The following is a 19,900-nucleotide window of genomic DNA, read 5'->3' as shown; positions in this document are numbered from 1 at the left end:
CTAAAACTCGCACCCCACTGAAGGTGATGAATACTTTAAGCAAAGTAAATGATTATCGAACCCGGATTGATGTTGAATTTTGTATCTGGTTTCGTACCCTGTGTCTGTATGGCTCCAGTTCCTCCTTGGCTTCTTCGCAAAGTGTGCAAGAATCCTGAGGATATAAAAATTCAACCCGTGTGTTAGTAACTATTTCCCTAAAATACAATAAAATAGTCCAGTGAGTTAAACGTTTACTTGAAACTATATTGTCCATGAGTTTTCCCCGAACTGGATGTGCATTATTGGAATACTAACAATGATGATTTGCACTTTTGAGCAAATGTCTTCAAAATGATTTACAAATGAGGATCTTCACCACAGGCTGCTGACCAGTGAGAGACAGGACTAAAGGGCAGAATTCAATTGTTCCCTTTTTAATTTTGTTTAAAATATGTGAGGGCTAAGGTAAGAGGAATCTTTCTTTTTTTTAAGCTTACAACCAAGTTCATGTGGTTCAATTTGGGTCGCTGCCGCCTGTGATCGCGAAATGAAGACCAGTCTCCCATCCTCGCCCTGTATTCAACTGGATTTCAAAGGAAAGCTGGTTCTACTTGGCCAAAATCAACGCTTCCCCTCTGCCCCAGAACAGATTATCAATTTCTCGAGGTGGGTTTACCAATCAGTCAGATTAGGAGAGCGTAATTTAAAATGTGTGCCACGTTCTCCTCTTTCAAACCAGAAATCCCATTTAGCTCACACACCCATCGTTCAAATATCTGGTGGAAGATTGAAGTTCCATTTTAATCCATTATCCGTCCAAATGATTAGGAAGTGGGACTAATTGGATCGTTCTTTCAAAGGGCTGGCTCAGGCATGAATGGGCCAAATGGCCTTCTGTGCTGCACGGTTCTTGGAAGTATAATCAGCCTGTACTGTACCTTGGTAAACAGTGTTAAAACTGGCAAATCTTTGCTGTGTGTAGACATTCTTCGCAATAACAATTCTAAAACAGATTTTGATGATTGTCCCAGGTTTAAATAGTGAAGCAAATACATCGTTCCAGTGTCTCTGAAAGTAATTAAAATATTATTAGATTGTGCATTGATTTACTGATCAATAATACAACATGTTTCGCCAAATCCTCCGCCCTGTATGTGAATATGTTGCTGTAATAATTATTTCCACAGGTTGGGCAGGAAATAGGTTCTGTGAAATCCCAAAAATTCTAAGTGGCCCAGATACTCCTGGAGTGAGTCATCTTTTGACGTGCCCCATTAGTTATCCCACCGCCTTAAAACCTGGGACCCTTTTGCACTGTAACTCACTGGGGATGTGAGCCGTGAGGTCAACAGGACATCTGGGACCTCAGCCAATGACGCAACCTGCAGTCTAACTCCTTAATCAATGAGATTGAAGGATTGATAAGAGTTACAGAGGCCCAACGGAGAAGGAAATCTGGTGAATTAGAGTCAAATCAGCAACCGAAAGAGAAATAAAGAGAGGGAAAGGAAGATTGAATTGAGAGATGAGAAAAGAATCAAAGGAAAGGAAAGAATTTGATATTTTAAAATTCTATCTATGGGAACAAACTTTCACAACTAATTTAATAATAACAATCTTTAATAATAATCTTTATTGTCGCAAGTAGGCTGACATTAACACTGCAATGAAGTTACTGTGAAAAGCCCCTAGTCCCTATCTAGACCATAAAGATAGATTGACATTGCATTAACAATTATCAGACTACTGAAACTTATGCATGTGCTGTCAATCACTAAATGTCACTTCCATGGCAAGTTTAATAGGCCATTAATCCAGGAAGTTCTTAAAAATAACTAGAAGGCTGAGGGTGAAATGTTGTTTGTGTGAAGCAATCGAGGGATAAACTGAGCAGCAAGTTCTGGAGATTCACAACTCATAATGTACTTGGTCCCCTGAAAACGGCAGGCAATTTGTGCATGAATAGCAGTGTGTGTCATTTACACCCCACCACTGTTCCAGCCCAATGGCTAGAACAAAAGCTTTAGGAGCGAAAGTCCTTGTCCATACGTTTTGTTACAATCTCTGCAGAGATTGATTAACTTGTAAAAAGAAATTTGAACTTCCAATTAATAGCTGGAGAAATTACAAAACATGTTTCACTGTAACAAAAGTCCAAAAGAACTATTGACTAAACAGTATTGATATAGACAACTTATACTTACTATATTCAGGATGGATCTACCTGTTTTAACTCTGTTTATCAAGCTGACTATAAAATAGAACATTCCATTTTTCTTTTAGCACAACTAAAAACACACTTCATGAATATATGTCCTTTAAGCAGACATTCCATTCTTCCAGAACCAGTCTACAGTGATTCTTAGCTTGAGGGTTTACTTCGGTTATTTTCTTCTCTCAGCTGAGAACTTTTAATCTCAGAACTTTCACAGTGAGGTTTTTTTTCTCTCCAGAGATTCTCCCTCCATCACAAGCTGGGCATATCTTCCAGCCTCATTTCAATCCCTCGTGAATTTGTTTGTTTCAATCCGGAAGCAAGCTCCCACTACATTCCTGTGTGTACCATAGTGGCGGCTGCCTGGAACGGCACTCCCCCTCCAAGATCCTGTCAGACAGTCCTCAGAACATGTCACATGTTAAATTAAAACATGCCAAAACATAACAATCTTAGAAAGCTCATAATAACCCGAACAAAGAAAATGTACACCAGTCCAAGACAGGAAACCTGTTTTGGACTCAAACTTATTTTTGTGAAAAGTACCAGCTGGAGCATTTAAAAAATAAATTTAGAGTGCCCAATTCATTTTTTCCAATTAAGGGGCAATTTAGCGTGGCCAATCCACCTACCCTGCACATCTTTGGGTTGTGGGGGCGAAACCCACGCAGACACGGGGAGAATGTGCAAACTCCACACGGACAGTGACCCAGAGCCGGGATCGAACCTGGGACCTCGGCGCCGTGAGGCAGCAGTGCTAACCCACTGCGCCACCGTGCTGTCCAGCTGGAGCATTTTGACTACAAAGTGAACAAGTGTGCAAAATATTTTGCAATACTTAAGGTGGCAGTCTTGATTCAGTGGATAGCACTCTTCCCATCTCATTTAAAAACCAATAGGCTGATACTCTTCATTGTTGTACTGAGGGAGTGCTACACTGTCAGAAGTGCTGCCTTTCAGGTCGGATGTTAATATGAGACCCGTCCCCCCCGTCTGTCCTCTCAGCTGACATGAAAGATCCCATGGTTACATTTTGAAGAACAGGGGAGTTGTTCCTGGTGACCTGGCTAATATTTACCCATCAATCAACAACAGTGGTTCACGAAGGTCGTTCACCGTCCCCTTCTTAAGGATAATTAGCATAGGCAACGAATCCTGGCCCACGTCTCCACACCCCCATCCCCGCAACCCCACCTAACCTTTTTGACACTAAGGGTCAATTTAGCGTGGCCAATCCACCTAACCCGCACATCTTTGGACTGTGGGAGGAATCCGGAGCACCCGGAGGAAACCCTCGCAGAGACATGGGGGAGAACGGGCAGACTCCACACAGACAGTCACCCAAGGTCGGAATTGAACGTGGATCCCTGGAGCTGTGAGGCAGCTGTGCTAACCACTGTGCCACCGTGCTTTATAGATGTAATTCTATCTACTATTTTCTCAATCGATATCGATGAAATGGCAAAGTGGCATAAATTTGGGGCGGAATTCTCCCAAGCTCTAGTTAGTGTGTTTGATGGCGGGCATGGTGCGAGAATAAAGCAGGAGGCCCAGAAATCGATTTCACGCCAATGTGAATTTACGACCTACAACTTTGCTACCACTGTACATGCTGGAGTTAAAATAAAATGCTACCTTCTTGGGACCATTCTGCGATTGCTGTTAATTTTAAAATCAAGCCTCTTTGACTCTACAAAAAAAACCACAGTAATCATTTTGTCAAAAGTATGATCTGCATTTCAAACACAGCCACATAAAGACCAGCTTGAGTGTAACAAAGGATTTTTGTATGAAGAGGTAAACACAAGGTTTTTCTCTGTCACTGATAAGTTGATAGAAGATATCAGGAAAAAGCCACATTGCCTGTTGAGATCTTCACAGCCGTAATGACCAAGGTAGACTTGGCCCCAGGATCTCCCCAGCCCGGGAATTCAGGCAAAATGGCCGTAGCAGACTGCTTTTAAAAATGCCGCTCTGAGCGGTTTTAAACATGACTGCCGCAACCAGCTTTAAAAATGCGGGTGCGCGGCGCATGCGTGCCCGCTCATCTGTGCGTACGCCCAGAGCCCAGAGAGAAACAATGCCTCCTCCTGACGTCAGTGCGCTGACCCAGGAAGAGATTTTTTTAAAAATTCGATTCAGTCTTCCTGCATCTGTCTGGAACATGCTCAGCGGCTGAGCCTGCAGAACTCTCTTTAATAGTGAATTTTAGAGATTAAAAAGATTCACAATACTTTGAGTTAAGTAATTCTTCCTTATCTATGTCTAAAATCGTCGCATTGTAATGTGAACCTCCCATCTGAGGAAAACTGCATTCTGAATCTGCTCTGCAGAGTCCTGAGAGAATAATGCTTGTTTCAATGAGGTCATTTCTCATTCTTCGCTACTCTCAACTATACAGCCAGGCTGACCTCGCGCATTAAAGGTGAAAGAAAATCATGGGTCGCGAAGGTCGGCCGGCGTAGGTCGCGCAGGTCGGCCGGCGTGGGTCGCGCAGGTCGGCCGGCGTGGGTCGCGCAGGTCGGACGGCGTGGGTCGCGAAGGTCGGACGGCGTGGGTCGCAAAGGTCGGACGGCGTGGGTCGCGAAGGTCGGACGGCGTGGGTCGCGAAGGTCGGACGGCGTGGGTCGCGAAGGTCGGACGGCGTGGGTCGCGAAGGTCGTCCGGCGTGGGTCGCGAAGGTCGTCCGGCGCGGGTCGCGAAGGTCGGACGGCGCGGGTCGCGAAGGTCGGACGGCGCGGGTCGCGAAGGTCGGACGGCGTGGGTCGCGAAGGTCGGACGGCGTGGGTCGCGAAGGTCGGACGGCGCGGGTCGCGAAGGTCGGCCAGCGTGGGTCCCGAAGGTCGGCCAGCGTGGGTCCCGAAGGTCGGCCAGCGTGGTCCCGAAGGATGGCCGGATGGTAAAAATGGGTCCTGGGCAAAAAAAGTGTTGACTTCGATGCTGGAACCCAATTTACATCAATTTCCCAGACTCCTGTCAGTATCTTGACTGCTTTGATGTAATTTCAATGTCAGCCTTGCTCAAAATAAACTACCTCACACACTCAATCGCAGAGCGTGTTGATGAAGTTCAATGCAGAGAAATTTAAAGTGATTAATTGTGGAAGAACATGGAGAGACAATATTAAATACGGAGTACAATTCCAAAGAGGGTTCAGGAGCAGAGACCTGGGTGTTTATGTGCACAGATGACTGATGATGGCAGGGCAGGAAGAGAGGGCAGTTCGTTAAGCATTCTGGGCTTTATTCTTTTTAAAAATAAATTTAGAGTACCCAATTCATTTTTTCCAATTAAGGGGCAATTTAACGTGGCCAATCCACCTAGCCTGCACATCTTTGGGTTGTGGGGGTGAGACCCACGCAAACACGGGGAGAATGTGCAGACTCTAAACGGACAATGGCTCAGAGCCGGGATCGAACCTGGGACCTCGGCGCCGTGAGGCTGCAATGCTAACCACTGCGCCACCGTGCTGCCCTACATTCTGGGCTTTATTAACAGGGGCACAGAGTATATGAGTAAGGAGATTATGCTGAACTGTATAAGTTACTAGTTAGGCCTAAGCTAGAATATGTACCCAGTTCTGGGAGCTACACTGTAGGAAAGATGTGGAGGGTGTAGAGAGAGTCACGAGAATGGTTCCAGTGATGAGGAATTTCAGTCGTGAAGATAGATTGGTGAAGCTGGAACGGTTTTCCTTCGGCCAAAAAAGGCTGGAAGGAGATTTAATTGAGTTGTTCAAAATCACGAGGGGTCTGGACAGAATCGATAAGGAGAAACCGTTTGCACTCATGAAAGGATCGAGAATGAAAATTAAAAATGAAAATGAAAATCGCTTATTGTCACAAGTAGGCTTCAATGAAGTTACTGTGAAAAGCCCCTAGTCGCCACATTCCGGCGCCTGTTCGGGGAGGCTTGTACGGGAATCAAACCGTGCTGCTGGCCTGCATTGGTCTGCTTTCAAAGCCAGCGATTTAGCCCAGTGTGCTAAACCAGCCCCTATAGATTTAAAGTAATTTGCAAAAGTGCTTTGAGAAAAAGCTTGGGCGCATGGTGGCTCAGTGGTTAGCACTGCTGCCTCACAGCGGCGAGGACCCGGGTTCGAATCCCGGCCCCGGGTAACTGTCCATGTGGAGTTTGCACATTCTCCCAGTGTCTGCGTGAGTCCTACCCTCACAACCCCAAGATGTATAGGTTAGGTGGATTGGTCACGCTAAGTTGCCCCTTAATTTAAAAAAAAGAGTAATCGCTTTTTCCACACAGCGAGTGGAATCTGGAATGCACTGCCTGAGGATGTGATGGAGGCAGGTTTAATCAAATCTTTCAAAAGGGAATTAGCCTGTTCCCTGGAATGAGGAAGGTGCGGCGTTATGGGGAGAAGGTGGGGGAATGGCACTATAGGGAGTTGCACAGTTGGAGAGCCAGTGCTGACACGACGCACCAAAGGGACTCCTTCTGCTGTGCTTCTGAAATGCATGTGATTCGATCAGGGCAGCACGGTAGCACAGTGGGTAGCACTGTTGCTTCACAGCGCCAGGGTCCCAGGTTTGATTCCCGGCTTGGGTCACTGTCTGTGCGGAGTCTGCACGTTCTGCCTGTGTCTGCGTGGGTTTCCTCCCACAGGTCGCAAAAGACGTGCTTGTTAGGTGAATTGGACATTCTGAATTCTCCCTCAGTGTACCCGAACAGGCGCCGGAGTGTGGCGACTAGGGGCTTTTCACAGTAACTTCATTGCAGTGTCAATGTAAGCCTACTTGTGACAGTAATAAAGATTATCATCATGTCCATGATGTCTCAGGTGACCACATTTCAGGGCGCTATTCAGCGCATTAAAACACCCATCGCCCGCTCCTCAGCAGGCTGCACTGCAGGTGCTGTAACTCTGCAGCAATGCAGCCAGAGCTGTCCTCTATCAATGCTCAGCAGCCTCCCAGTGCAACTGTCCATCAGCTCAGGCCGCAATCACCCCCTCCCCCACCTACCCACAGGGAAACCAAACTTCTCACTGTGTTGTGGCCACTTTGCCTTCGAGCTGGTGTCTCGGCCCCTCGCTGTTCACGTCTGATCACACTTCGCAGCTGAAAATGTAGCCAAAAAAAAAAGAGGGGGTGAGTCAATGTTCGTGCAACCTTTGGGCATTGCCGAATTATCTGCATTCTGCGGAAGAATTTAAGGTTTTTACAGGTGAGGCTAACGCTGAGCAGTTAAAGAATTGAGATTTTAAACGCAACTACGACAAAAGGTTTTGCTGATGGGGAAGCGAATCTTACATCTGCCGGGTGACCAGTCACTCTGATCAGGCGGAGCTGGGTCACATGACAGCGGGTCACATGACTCCCGGTTTGTTACAGTCCCTGGCAGGTTTAACACCAGCAGACAGCGCGGGACAGTTTGCAGAAGCTGCAATTCAGTTTAACCTCTGTTTCTGATTGGCAAATCTGGAGAGTAGAGTAATCAATACTTTCGGAGTCAAGGAGCTGGGACTAAATGAAATGTCCTTTCACACACCCAGGCTGTGCCTTGAGAATCTGTCTGTGCAAAGCCTATTTCTTAATATTTGAAGCGGCATTAACTATTCCCACTGACCTGGGGTGGGGTGGTAACCACAGGACACACATTTAAGATACAAAAAACAGAAAATACTGGACAATCTCAGCAGGTAAAGGTACAAAGAACCAGAGCAGAATGGTTACAACAGGGTGAGTTATCGTCTGCAAAACTCTCCTTAAAAGGTTAGCTCCTCCCAGCTGGAAACTAATTCAAGAATTGTCAGTTTTAAAAGAGAATTGGAAAACACCCAAAACGCTTGCATGAACCGGGCGGTGGGAGTCGTTGGATAGCACCTACAAAGGACTGGCATAGCCATGGACTGATTTTTGTGATATATGATTCAATAATTAACATTCTTGACCTTTACTCTAATATCATCGAACTGTTTGAACTCGCTGTGAAGTGCCCTGCTTTATTTTAAAAATATTAATTCACAGGATGTGGCTCGGGCAACATTTATTGCCCATCCCTAATTGCCCTTGAGTAGATGGTGGTGAGCTGCCTTCTTGAACCGCTGTAATCTATCTGGTAAACCTATAGTTCAGTTAGTAAGGGAGTTTCAGGATTTGTACCCAGCGACAGTGAGGGAACAGCGATACAACTCAGGATGGTATCTTGGAGCAGATGGTGAGGTTCCCATGTGTCTGCTGCTCTTATCCTCTAGATGGTAGAGTTTGGAAGATGCTGTCGAAGGAGCCTTAATGAGTTTCTGCAGTGCATTTTCTAAATGGTACACATGGCTGCCACTGTGTGTCAGTCAGTGGTGGTGGGAACAAATATTTAAGGTGATGGATGGGGTGCCAATCAAGTGGGCTGCTTTGTTCTTGATCGTGTCGAGTTTCTTGAGTTGTTGGAGCTGCACTCATACAGGCAAGTAGAGAGTATTCCATTCCACTCCTGACTTATGCCTTGTAGATGGTGGACAGACTTTGGTGAGTCAGGAGGTGAGTTACTCACTGCAGGATTCCCAGCCTCTGACCTGCTCTCATAGCCACAGAGTTTATATGGTTGGTCCAGCTCAGTTTTAGGTCATTCTAACCCCCAGGATGTTGATAGTTTGCCACAATAATGGTACAGTGCAAATACAAGTTGCTGTTTTGTTGCAAAATGCGAATTAAGGTGACTGCTGATTGGCCAGTTTCCTATTGGTAAGGTGAATGAAATCCAACAATGTCGACCAAGTGCACGCAGTAGGAATCACAACCGTGTCTAGGTGCTGGTCTGCCTGCCCAGCTTTTCTCTCCTGTGGCATTTAAAATAACTGAATTGTTCTTTAGGTTAACGGTGGTTCACTGGGTCGCACTCTCACCTTTTAAATCAGAACGTTGTGGGTTCAAGTCCCACTCAGAGACGTGAGCACAAAAACCTCAGCTGACTGTCTCAGTGCTGCTCTGTTGGCGGTACTGTCTTTTGGGTAAAATGTTAAACCAGGCCTCGGTCTCCTTTGTCATGTGGGTGTACCTTTAAGAAACGGGTGTTTTGTATAGAATAACTGTCGTGGGTGTACCTTTAAGAAATGGGTGTTTATTACTGCAGTGATGTCAGAGTGTGGGTGGAGCTGGGCTGTCTGTCAGCTTTTACTTTCACTTTGAGAAAAGCTTGGGTGTGTTTTTTTTTTAGTTTTGTTTTCAGAGAGAAGAGCTGCAGTGAAAGCCAGCAGATGTGCATGGATCTCTCTACAAGCTAGAGAGTGTTCATTTGGGTGATTTCAAAGGGATGACTGCTCTCATTAGAGAATTTAAACCTGATCTCTGTGTTAAAAGGGTCTTTTGTCTTATGGATGTTGTTTGGGAATTTATTAAGGATTACTTAGTGTTGTATTCTTTGGGGGTTGTATTTGAATTAATGGTTGCTAAGATGTTCACTGTATGTTTTAAAAAGGTTAACTTGAGTTCATAGAATAAACATGGTTTTGCTTTAAGAAATACTTTTCCATTTCTGCTGTACCACACCTGTAGAGTGGGCCGTGTGCTCCCCATACCACAATCTATTAAAAGTTGTAGGTCAGGTGAACTCCATGATACACTTTGGGGTTCTCTAAACCCTAGCCCATAACACCTTCCGCAGGTGGAAATTTAAAAAAAATCATGGCCACCATATTGGGGAAGCGCAGGAGAGTTCTCCTTGATGTCCTGGTCAATATTTATCCCTCAGTGCAAATTGGCTGCTGCAATGTCTACATTACAACAGTGACCACACTTCCAACATAGCACCATGGCTGTAAAGCCACTTTGAATCATAGAACCTACAGTGCAGAAAGAGGCCATTCGGCCCATCAAGTCTGCACCGGTCCTTGGAACCCCATAACCCAGTAACGCCACTTAACCTTTTTAGACACTAAGGGCAATTTAGCATGGCCACTCCACCAAACCTGCACATCTTTGGACTGTGGGAGGAAACCGGAGCACCCGGAGGAAACCCACGCAGACACGGGAGAACGTGCAGACTACGCACAGGCAGTGTGGCCAAAGCTGGGAATCGAACCTGGGGCCCTGGAGCTGTGGAGCAACAGTGCTAACCGCTGTGCTACTGTGCCGCCCAAATATACCATTGCCTGAAGTCATGAAAGGTGCTATATAAATGCAAGTGCTTTTGTCTTTTCTTTCGTGGGCCCCGTCATCATTTTGAGTATTTTACAAACTTGTTATTCAGCTACATGAGCATCACCGACTGCATTACATTGCTCCAGTTAGAGTTGGTAAAAGAAACAGAAAATGTTGGAAATGGGAGGTGGTGGTATAGTGGAGGAGAACGCCAATCACTGGATGAGCTCTCCAATACAATGCTCTGGGGATTAGGGTTCAAATCCCATCGCGGCAAATGGTGAAATTTGGAATTAAAGGTCTGAAACAATTGTCATAAAACCCTTCTGGTGACTATAAGTGAGGAAGGTAGCTCTCGCCTGGGTACTTGTTTTTAAACCCTTTTTACCCGTTTTATTTGGGCGGATTTCTGTGGGAAACTGACCAATTTGGAGACACAGCTCACCAGGACAATGCTGAAATAGGGTGGTAAGAAGCCTGTGGCTATTCTTCGATGGACTGTGAGGCTTCGCGTAGCTGCTCTGTGGAGAAAATGGGGAGGTTGCATCTCCGACTGTGGCCGCCCCAATAATGGTGGATGTATTTGCCAGTGTGCTGGCGATGGAATGTGATGAGCAATTTTAGAAACCGCGGAAGGCGGTGTGGGAGAGCCTTCGAAAGGAGGCCCTGGGGCCAGTCCAATCGAGATTGGAGAAGACCACCGAGAGAGTGAAGGGACATGGCGAGGTGTTAGAAGGCGTGAAGAAGGCTCTGTCGAGGCTTGGTGAGTAAGCTGCCTGATTGGAGATGGCCATGGCACTAACGAGAACAAGAGGTTGAGGACCAAAGTCTCGAGAATATCGAGAATCATTCGAGGAGGCAGAACCTCAGAGTCGTGGGGCTGCTGGTGGGGACGGAGGGCCCAAATCCCACTGCCTATTTCTCGCAGATGTTTGGGAAGGTGGTGGGGGAGGGGGGACCCGAGGCCACTCCGGGGCAGGGTATGGCCCATCGGACACTCTGTCAGAAGTCCCGGTCAAACGAACCACCGCGAGCAGTCATCATTCATTTCCATAGCTTTCAGGAGAAGGAACGGGTCCTGATGTGGGCCAAGGAACATCGAGACTGGAAGTGGGAGGGTAATCCCATTAGGATCTACCAGGACGTTGGAGCCGAACTGGCGAAGAGGAAGGCGGCCTTTCACAAAGCTAAGGCCACATTATACAAGAAGAGAGTTCGGTTTGGAGTTGGTGTACCCGGTAAGGCTGCCTGTTACATATCAGTTAAAGGATTATTATTTTGATGCACCGGAGGAGCTTTGTTGTAAAGCGTGGACTTGGCTGTAGTTAACTGTGTTATGTGAGGCCTTTGATTGATGTGGGTGGAGAAGGGAATTGGGGTATCTTGTATATAATTGAAGTTGTGTGTGGGAATTTCATTCTTCTGGGGATAAGGAGGGGGAGCGCTTTTTGTTATTGTTTCATAAAGTGTATGTTTATTAGTGGGCGGCTAACTATTATGAGGGTTGTTGTTTTATGTTATCCTGTTGGTCACTGTTGGGTTAACAAACGCGTTTTTTTCTCGGCCACGAGGACAGTGGTGGATTCCATGATGGTATTGATAAACATCTATGCGCCAAATTGGAACAATGTGGCATTTGTTCGGTGACTAGTGGCTTCCATACCTGATCTGGACACACAACAAGTCTTTGGCGCCTTCAAGGTAGCGAGGACGCTATTGGCCTTTATGGAACAGATGGCGGGGCAGGCCCGTGGTGGTTTTTACTCCCATGGGATAAGGAATTTTTGGTTCTTTTCCATGTGCATAAGGTTTATTCCAGGATAGACTTCTTTCTGCTGGGCAGGTCTCGTCTCTCTAGGGTGAGGAAGGCAGAGCACCCGGTCATAATAATCTCGGACCATGCTCCGCACTTTGTGGACCTGGTTCTGGGGTCGGATGCATTACTGCTAACGGATAAGGGGTTTTGTGGGCTCACGGTTATCGCCGTTGAAGAAGACATTAGGTTCAACAAAAATGAGTCTGTCTCGCTCTTCACTTTGTGGGAAGCCCTGAAAGCGGTCATCAGAAGGGAGATAATCTCCCATAAGGCGTAGACGGATAGGGTAGCTAGGACGGAGCAGCAGAGGCTCGTTGATGCAATTCTTGAGATAGACTATCAGTAGTCACGTGACCCAACCCTAGAGTTGCTGGCAGGCAGGAAGAAGCTGCAGACGCAGTTTGATCTGATGTCCACTGGAAAGGCGGTGAATCAGCTGCGGCGCTCTAAGGGGTATGTTACGAGTTTGGGGAGAAGGCCAGTCATCTTTTGGCCCATCAGCGGTGGCGGAAGACAGCTTCCCGAGAGATTGTACAGGTTAGGGATTCCAGCGGGAGTTTGGTCTCCTCCCAGGTCAAAGTGAATGCAGCTTTTGAGGCATTCTATAAGAATCTTTACTGGAGCCCCCGGAGGAGAGTTTGGACATGTTGAGGTTCTTGGATGGGTTGGCCTTTCTGGTGGTTGATAGAGAGAGAGATAGGTACTGGAGGATTTGGAGTCCCATTGAGCCTGGAGGAGATACTAAAAGGTATTCAATTGATGTAAACCGGCATAACTCCCGGCCCTGATAGGTTTCGTATCGGATTTAATAAGACCAACCGATTCTATTGATGGTGGACATATTTAATGACTACTTGTCCCAGGGGTCTCTGCCTGCCACGATTTCACAGGCCTCTATTTCTTTGTATTAAAGAAAAATAAGGATCCCACGGAATGTGGGTCATATTGGCCCAAATCCTTATTGAATGCTGACGTCAAATTCCTTGCTAAGGTGTTGGCTTTGCATTTGAAGCCCTGTCTTCAGGAGGAAGAGCAGACAAGCTTCATTAAGGGTCGGCAGTTGCCGGTCAATATACGTAGGTTGCTGAATGTGGTTCTTTCCTCCTTTTCCTTGCCCGCGTCAGAGGTGATAGTATCGATGGCTGCTGAGAAAGCATTTGATAGGGTGGAGTGGGGGCACCCGTTCAAGAATCTGGGCAGATTTGGTTTGGGGCAAGGCTTCATTTCTTGGCTCTGGTTATTGTATAAGGCCCCCACGATAATACCTTGAGTTCAAGGTACTTTTTATTGAATAGGTATATTAACCAGGGGGTATCGCTGTCTCCTCCCCTGTTTGCCCTAGCGATTGAACCTTTGACTATTGCGCTGAGATCCTCCGGAAAGTGGAGGGGGTTAAGAGATGGGGGGGGGGGGGGGGGGGAGCACAGGGTATCCCTATATGTGGCAAAGCTGCTGCTTTATATCGCCAACCTGGTCCTCACTATGGATGAAATAATGAAGCCACTGAAGCGTTTTGGCTCCTTCTTGGGATATAAGTTGAATCTGGAGAAAAGCGAATACTTTCCGGTTCCCCCCCCCACCCTCTCGGGGAGGGGTGCCAATCTGGGGGTGATATCTTTTCAGCTTTCCAGATCTAGGTTCTGTTATGTGGGTATCTGGGTGACCCAGGATTGGGCCCTGCTCCATAAGTTGAATTACGCTAGTCTGTTGGTCAAGGGTAAGTCCAACTTGCAAAACTGGGATAACTTCCCTCTGTCCTTAGCGGGCAGGGTCCAGGCTATTAAAATAAATATCTTCCCGAGGTTTTTATTTCTTTTCTCCCTACTTTTCTCCCTAAATCCTTTTTTGCTCGGGTTAATATGTTTGTTACCTCCTTTATATGGGTGGGAAAGTTACCAAGGATACGTAGAGTAGTTCTTCAGAGGGTTAGGCAGTCGGGGGGGGGGGGGGGGGGTGAAGCGTTGCCCAATTTGCTTTTCTACCAATGGGTGGCCAATATTAAGAAGGTGTTGGGATGGCTCCCTGATCTGAGCTCTATATGGGTACAGGTGGAGGCGGGTTCCTGCAGGGGTTCTAGATTAGGTGCATTGGTCAAGGCTCCTTTGCCGCTTTCCCCTGCAAGGTTTTCGTCAAACCCGCTGGTGGTGCTGTGCCCGCTGGTGGTGCTGTGCCCACCCTTGTGATATCGAAGCAATTTAGGCAGCATTTTAAGCTTAGGTCCACATCATTGCAGGCCCCTATTTGTGATAACCACCTATTTGTGTCATTGAGTTCCGATTCAATGTTTAGGTCATGGGAAAGGAAGGGTCCTGAGAGATTTGGAGACTTGTTCATGGAAGGACGGTTAGCTAGTCTGGAGGAACTGTCGGTAATGTATCGACGTTCTGGGACAAACCTGTTCCGGTACCTTCAGACTCGCAATTCTGTGTGTATGGCCTTTCTGTTATTTCCCCTGGCACTGGCGTCCTCCCTGCTGGGGACTATTCCATCATTAGCAGGGTCCGGAGGGGGGAGTATTTCAGGCATTTATGGGCAGATCTTATCGGTAGAGTCGGCTCCCGTGGATGAGGTGGGGGCAAAGTGGGAAGAGGGATTGGGACCGATTGTGGATGACGAGGTGTGGAGTGAGGCCCTTCACAGGATAAGTTCCGCGTCCTCCTGTGCACAGATCAGCCTGATCCAGCTTAAGGTGTTGCACAGGGCACACGTGACTAAGGCTAGGACGGCTTGGTGGTTTCCGGGGGTGGAAGATAAGTGTGAGCGAGGCCGACCAATCAGACCCATATGTTCTGGTCGTGTCCCAGGCTGGTAAGCTTTTAGGTCTCCTTCCTTAACACCATGTTACTGATTCTTAATATCAACCTGGAGACTTGTCCTTTGGTGGCCAATTTTGGGGTGTCGGACTCGCCGGGGTTGCAGACCGGGGTGAAGGCCGACGTCCTCGCCTTTGCCTCGTTAATAGCCCGGAGGCGAGTTCTGCTAATCCGTCCAGTGCCTCGGTCTGGTTGGGCGAACTTATGGAGTTTTTGCTTCTGGACAAAGTCAAGTGTACTGTCAGGGGGTGGGTTGAGGGATTGTACTGGGGTGGTATCCATTCATCACCTTCTGCAAAGAGTTAGTCACCATCAGCTGTTGGGGGGGCTGGGGGGGGGCGGTGATGTGCTTGTTCATTTGTTATATACGGTTGTAGGGGTGTTCGTTAAGATGTATGGTGTAATATTTGAGTATTGTGTTATTAGTTTGTTATAAATGCAAAATACTGCGACTTCCGGTGACGGCGGGCGGGAGGCGGCCGCACAATGGAGGGCTCCCGCTCGGCAACGGCATTGTCGGGGCTTTAAGCCCGGTCCCAGGGTCCACGGAGGCGGCAGAAGCAGGGAGAAGGCACGGAGGAGGCACAGTGAAGACACAGGAGGGGGAAAAACCCCAAAGAAAAATGTCGAGGGTGAGCAAGAAAACGGCCGAAAATGAAACAGCTGAAGGTCCGTCGGGGAGTGGAAAGGTCACCGCGGGGTCACCAAGGAAAATGGAGGCTGGAGCACCAGGGGAGGCCGCATTGCTTACGGCTGAAGAAATAACCAAGGTGATGGCTGCGGAATTTGAAAAGCAGTTGGCGCAGATTGTGAAATGCATGGAGACAATGAGGAAGGAGGTGAGAGAGGTTTTGAGTGTGCTGGTGGAGGAGGCGATTTCCCCGGTGACCAAGGCGGTGGCGAGCGCAGTGGCGGAGGTGCGAGAGCAAGGGGAGGCGCTGAAGGAGGTGGAGGAGACGTTATTGCAGCACGGTGATCAACTTGCCTCGATGGGGAAAGAGATGCGGAAGGTGATGGATACTAACAAGGATCTGCGAGGAAAAATGGAAGACCTGGAAAACAGATCCAGGCGACAGAACTTGAGGATTGTGGGGCTGCCCGAAGGAGTTGAAGGACCGAAGCCGACTGAGTATTTTGCCGCGATGCTGGCAAAACTATTGGGAGAGGGGAAGGATTCCTCGCGATATGAACTGGATCGGGCTCATCGGTCGTGGAGGCCTGTACCAAAGGCGAGTGAGCCGCCAAGGGCAGTGACTCTGTGCTTCCGTAGGTACAGTGTGAAGGAGAAGGTCCTGAGCTGGGCCAAGCAGAAGCGGGTGGTGCAGTGGGCTGGAGCAGGTATACGTGTATACCAGGGCTTTACGGTGGAGCTGGCCAGGAGGCGGGCTGCCTTCAACCGGGTGAAGAGGGCACTGTACATTAGCAAGGTGCAGTGCGGCATTGTATATCCAGCGAAGCTGAGGGTGACTTACAAGCTCAGGGACTTTTATTTTGGAACGGCGGAAGCAGCGGAGGAGTTTGCGAAAGCAGAAGGACTGCGGCAGAATTGAGGAATGGCCATGTGCCGATGTAACCTCATGACTGTATTTTCTTTTTTGTATCACTGTGCGCGGGTGTAGCGACTAAAGGAGCCAATGTGGTATATATTTGGGCAAGGGAAGGGACGGGACTTTCACTCGAAATGAGGGTTCTTTGGGGTGTAGGTGGATATGCGGGGTTTGTGTGCTAAAAGGGGATCTTTGGGCTTTCCTAGGGCCGGGCAAGTGGGAAAGGGACCCGGGCGGGGGCCTCCACGCTGGCTGGTTTAAGCCGGCCAGTGAACGGGAGTGAGGTGGGGGGAGGGGCTCCGGCTATCGGAGTCTGGCAGAACAGGGTCCGAGTGGTCTAGCCGGGGTGGAAAGTTGGGGGGAAGGAACCGAAGTTGGGAGGAGGAGTTTTACAAGAGGCAGTGGATGGGAGGAGCTGGAGACCTGGGGTGGGGGGGGGGGGGGAGCTGTGTAAGATTAAGGGTGACTACGGGTAATCCCTGATTCCTTTTTGTCATTTGTTTATGTAAACATGCGGGTTGAGGTTTGGGGGTTGGTGGGTAGATGGGATCGTTGTTATTATGGGGACTGACATATCTTGCTGATTATTGTTTATTGTTGATGGATGTAAATGTGGGAGAAAATGTGAAAAAGGAGGAGAATTAAAAAAAATAAAATAAAATTAAAAAAATGCAAAATACTTCAATAAAAATATTTATTTTAAAAACCCATCTGGTTCACTCATGTCCTTCAGGGAAGGAAATCTGCCGTCCTTACCTGGTCTGGCCTACATGTGACTCCAGACCCACAGCAAAGTGGTTAACTCTTAAATGCCACTGAAATGGCCGCGCGAGACACTCAGTTCAAGGGACAATTAGGGATGGATAATAAATGCTGTCCCGGCCAGAAATGCCCCAGCTCATTAACAAATTTTTAAAACTATTCAGTCGGTCTGGCTGCATGTACTCCTTCACTGTGACTCTGTTGGACCCAAAGCTGGACCCGGGGGATGTGTTGCGCTGCCTGAATGTCACCTCGTCCGGCCTGAATCAGGGAGATCGGGTGAGACAGGCATGGAAGAAGATTAGTCAATGTAAGTGGGTAAGAACGACAGGCTGACTCTAATTCCGAGCAAGTTGTGGCCTGAACAAGTATCTCCTTTTGAATGACCTGGGCTCTCCTCTGAGTTCCCAGGGAGCAGCATCTTCAGCATTTACCTCAGTACACCAACTGGTGGAGCCCGAGTTGCATATTTGAAATGATAATACATCCCATAGCTTGGCCCACTTTTTGTGGCACCGTTAGATTGCTAAAAGTAAGAATTAGTGTAGTCTGTGCACCAATTTGTTTGGAAACATTTTGCCTTAAATATTAAACTCTTCTCTCCTGATGAAGATGTATTCATACTAAATTGGGTAGTTTTGATTTTACAGAGAGCTGCGGCAGTTCATACGTTGCCATTCTGTCTCAGCTCGTTGGACTACAGCCTCTGAATCACAAGATTCTGGGTTTAAGCCTCGCCCCACGACTAGAGCACAAAGATCGAGACTTGGTGCAGTACTGACTGTGCTGTCAGACATTCTGGCCGTGATTTCCCCGTCCCGCCGGCAACGGGAATCCTCGGTTCCGGTGGCCGGCCAATGGGGTTTCTCATTGTGACCATTCCATGCCGCCGGGAAACCCGCGAGCGTGGATGCGCTGCCTGCGAAGCGGGGGAAATCACTCGACGGAGAATTCCGCCATCTGTCTTTCAGATCCGACATTAGACCTCTTTACCCTCACAAGTGGAGCTAAATGAACCTGTTAAAATTGTTCTGTAGAAGAACAAGTGGAGACCTGCCCAGTGTCGTGGCTAATATTTATCCCTCAAATCAACATCGCATTAAAAAAAAAGTTAACTGGTCATTATCACATTGCTATCTGGGGGAGTTTGCTGTGTGCAAATTGACTGCTAAGTTTCATACAGAATCACACCGACTACAGTTCAAAAGTACTTCATTGGGCTGTAAAGCACATTGGGAGTATCCAAAGTCCCAGAAAGACTCTATATAAATGCAAGTCTTTTCTACCATTTATGGAAAAGTATCAAATTTGTGTAACAAACGATTGTGTTCCTTTACATCTATGTCTCACATAAATGCCGGATTGGAAAGATCCATCTTGCTATTCCGAGATTTAGAAGTTGACTATACTTTGTTTATCATTGTTCTTAATGTGGCGGAGAAGTAATGTCACTGGAAGTCCAGGAAAATACCCTGGGGGACATGGGTTTAAATCCCACCTCAGCAACTGGTGGAATTTAAATTCAATTAACCAATCTGGTTAATGGCGCTACTGATTGTTGTAAAATTCCATCTGGTCAGAGTGTGTGTGTGGACGGATGACTCCAGACTCTTTGCAATGTCGTGGACTCTTAACTGCCCTCTGCAATGACCTAACAAGTCACTCAGTCACTTCATGGACAATTCGGGAAGGGCAGCAAATACTGGCTTTGCCAGTGTCAACCATATCCCGTGAAAGAACAAAAAAAAAAATATTTATCTGGCTCTTATTTGAAGATGCAGGTTTAGCTATTGAATATCGTTAAGATCAGCAGTTCTTGTTGGATGGATTCCTGAAGATTTAGTCAAAGACCCCCCCCCCACTACGGCCCAGTTAGGCTGCTGCACCATTGAACTCTCCTGCCATTTGTCACTTAGTACACCTGGTCTCACTACGCATTCTTGTGCTGATTGGAAAGCAAATGGACTCTTCATATCTGTTTGGATGACTCTTGACTGTCAATCAGCAACTCTATTCATCTCCAATAGCTTCATGACGAGTAAGTGAGACAGATGAAAGAAAATGGAGAAAGAATTTCTTGATCGGCAGGATGAACTTTCTATAGGATCTCTCTCAGCAATGTCCTGGGGATTATTCTGCAATTCTTGGAGACTCGAGGGCGATCCTGAAGTGTTCCTGACCCCATGTCCATAAACACTCCCTCCATTAATCTGCTGCAACATCTTTCTCACTCAGTTTATATCCTGGGGAGTTCCATGACTTATTCACGTTAACATTACACGCACATGGATTGTGGCGATCCTTCAAATACCGAAGATCTCATGAGAAATGGGCATGTGTGGCACGGTGGCACAGGGGTTAGCACAGTTGTTTCACAGCGCCAGGGTCATGTGTTCGATTCCCGGCTTGGGTCCTAGTCTGTGCGGAGTCTGCACGTTCTTCCCTGGGTTTCCTCCGGGCGCTCCGGTTTCCTCCCACAAGTCCTGAAAGACGTGCTGTTGGGTGAATTGGACATTCTGAATTCTCCCTCTGTGTACCCGAACAGGCGCCGGAGTGTGGCGACTAGGGGATTTTCACAGTAACTTCATTGCAGTGTTAATGTAAACCTACTTGTGACAATAATAAAGATTATTATTACACGTGAGTGTACTTCGAAATTTGCTGGTGTCATTTAA

General features: G+C 47.4%; 1 protein-coding gene across 10 annotated transcripts in view; it reads right to left on the bottom strand.

The window, feature by feature from the left end:
* c9h5orf63 (chromosome 9 C5orf63 homolog) overlaps positions 1-19,900 on the bottom strand; it is a 45,151-nt gene that overhangs the window by 8,645 nt on the left and 16,606 nt on the right. Inside the window, exons 1-4 of one of the 10 annotated variants that reach the window (XM_072517437.1) lie at positions 7,465-7,521; positions 7,201-7,272; positions 921-1,050; positions 62-154 (exon numbers count right to left, since the gene is read on the bottom strand). In XM_072517437.1, coding sequence (XP_072373538.1) covers positions 62-154; positions 921-1,037 — 210 coding nt within the window. In that variant the 5' untranslated portion in view covers positions 1,038-1,050; positions 7,201-7,272; positions 7,465-7,521. The other 9 variants (XM_072517433.1, XM_072517440.1, XM_072517434.1 and 6 more) reach the window with 9 other exon arrangements.

Source organism: Scyliorhinus torazame, chromosome 9 (genome assembly GCF_047496885.1).
Source record: "Scyliorhinus torazame isolate Kashiwa2021f chromosome 9, sScyTor2.1, whole genome shotgun sequence".
Lineage (NCBI taxonomy): Eukaryota > Metazoa > Chordata > Chondrichthyes > Carcharhiniformes > Scyliorhinidae > Scyliorhinus > Scyliorhinus torazame.
This window is presented reverse-complemented; position numbering and strand designations above follow the sequence as displayed.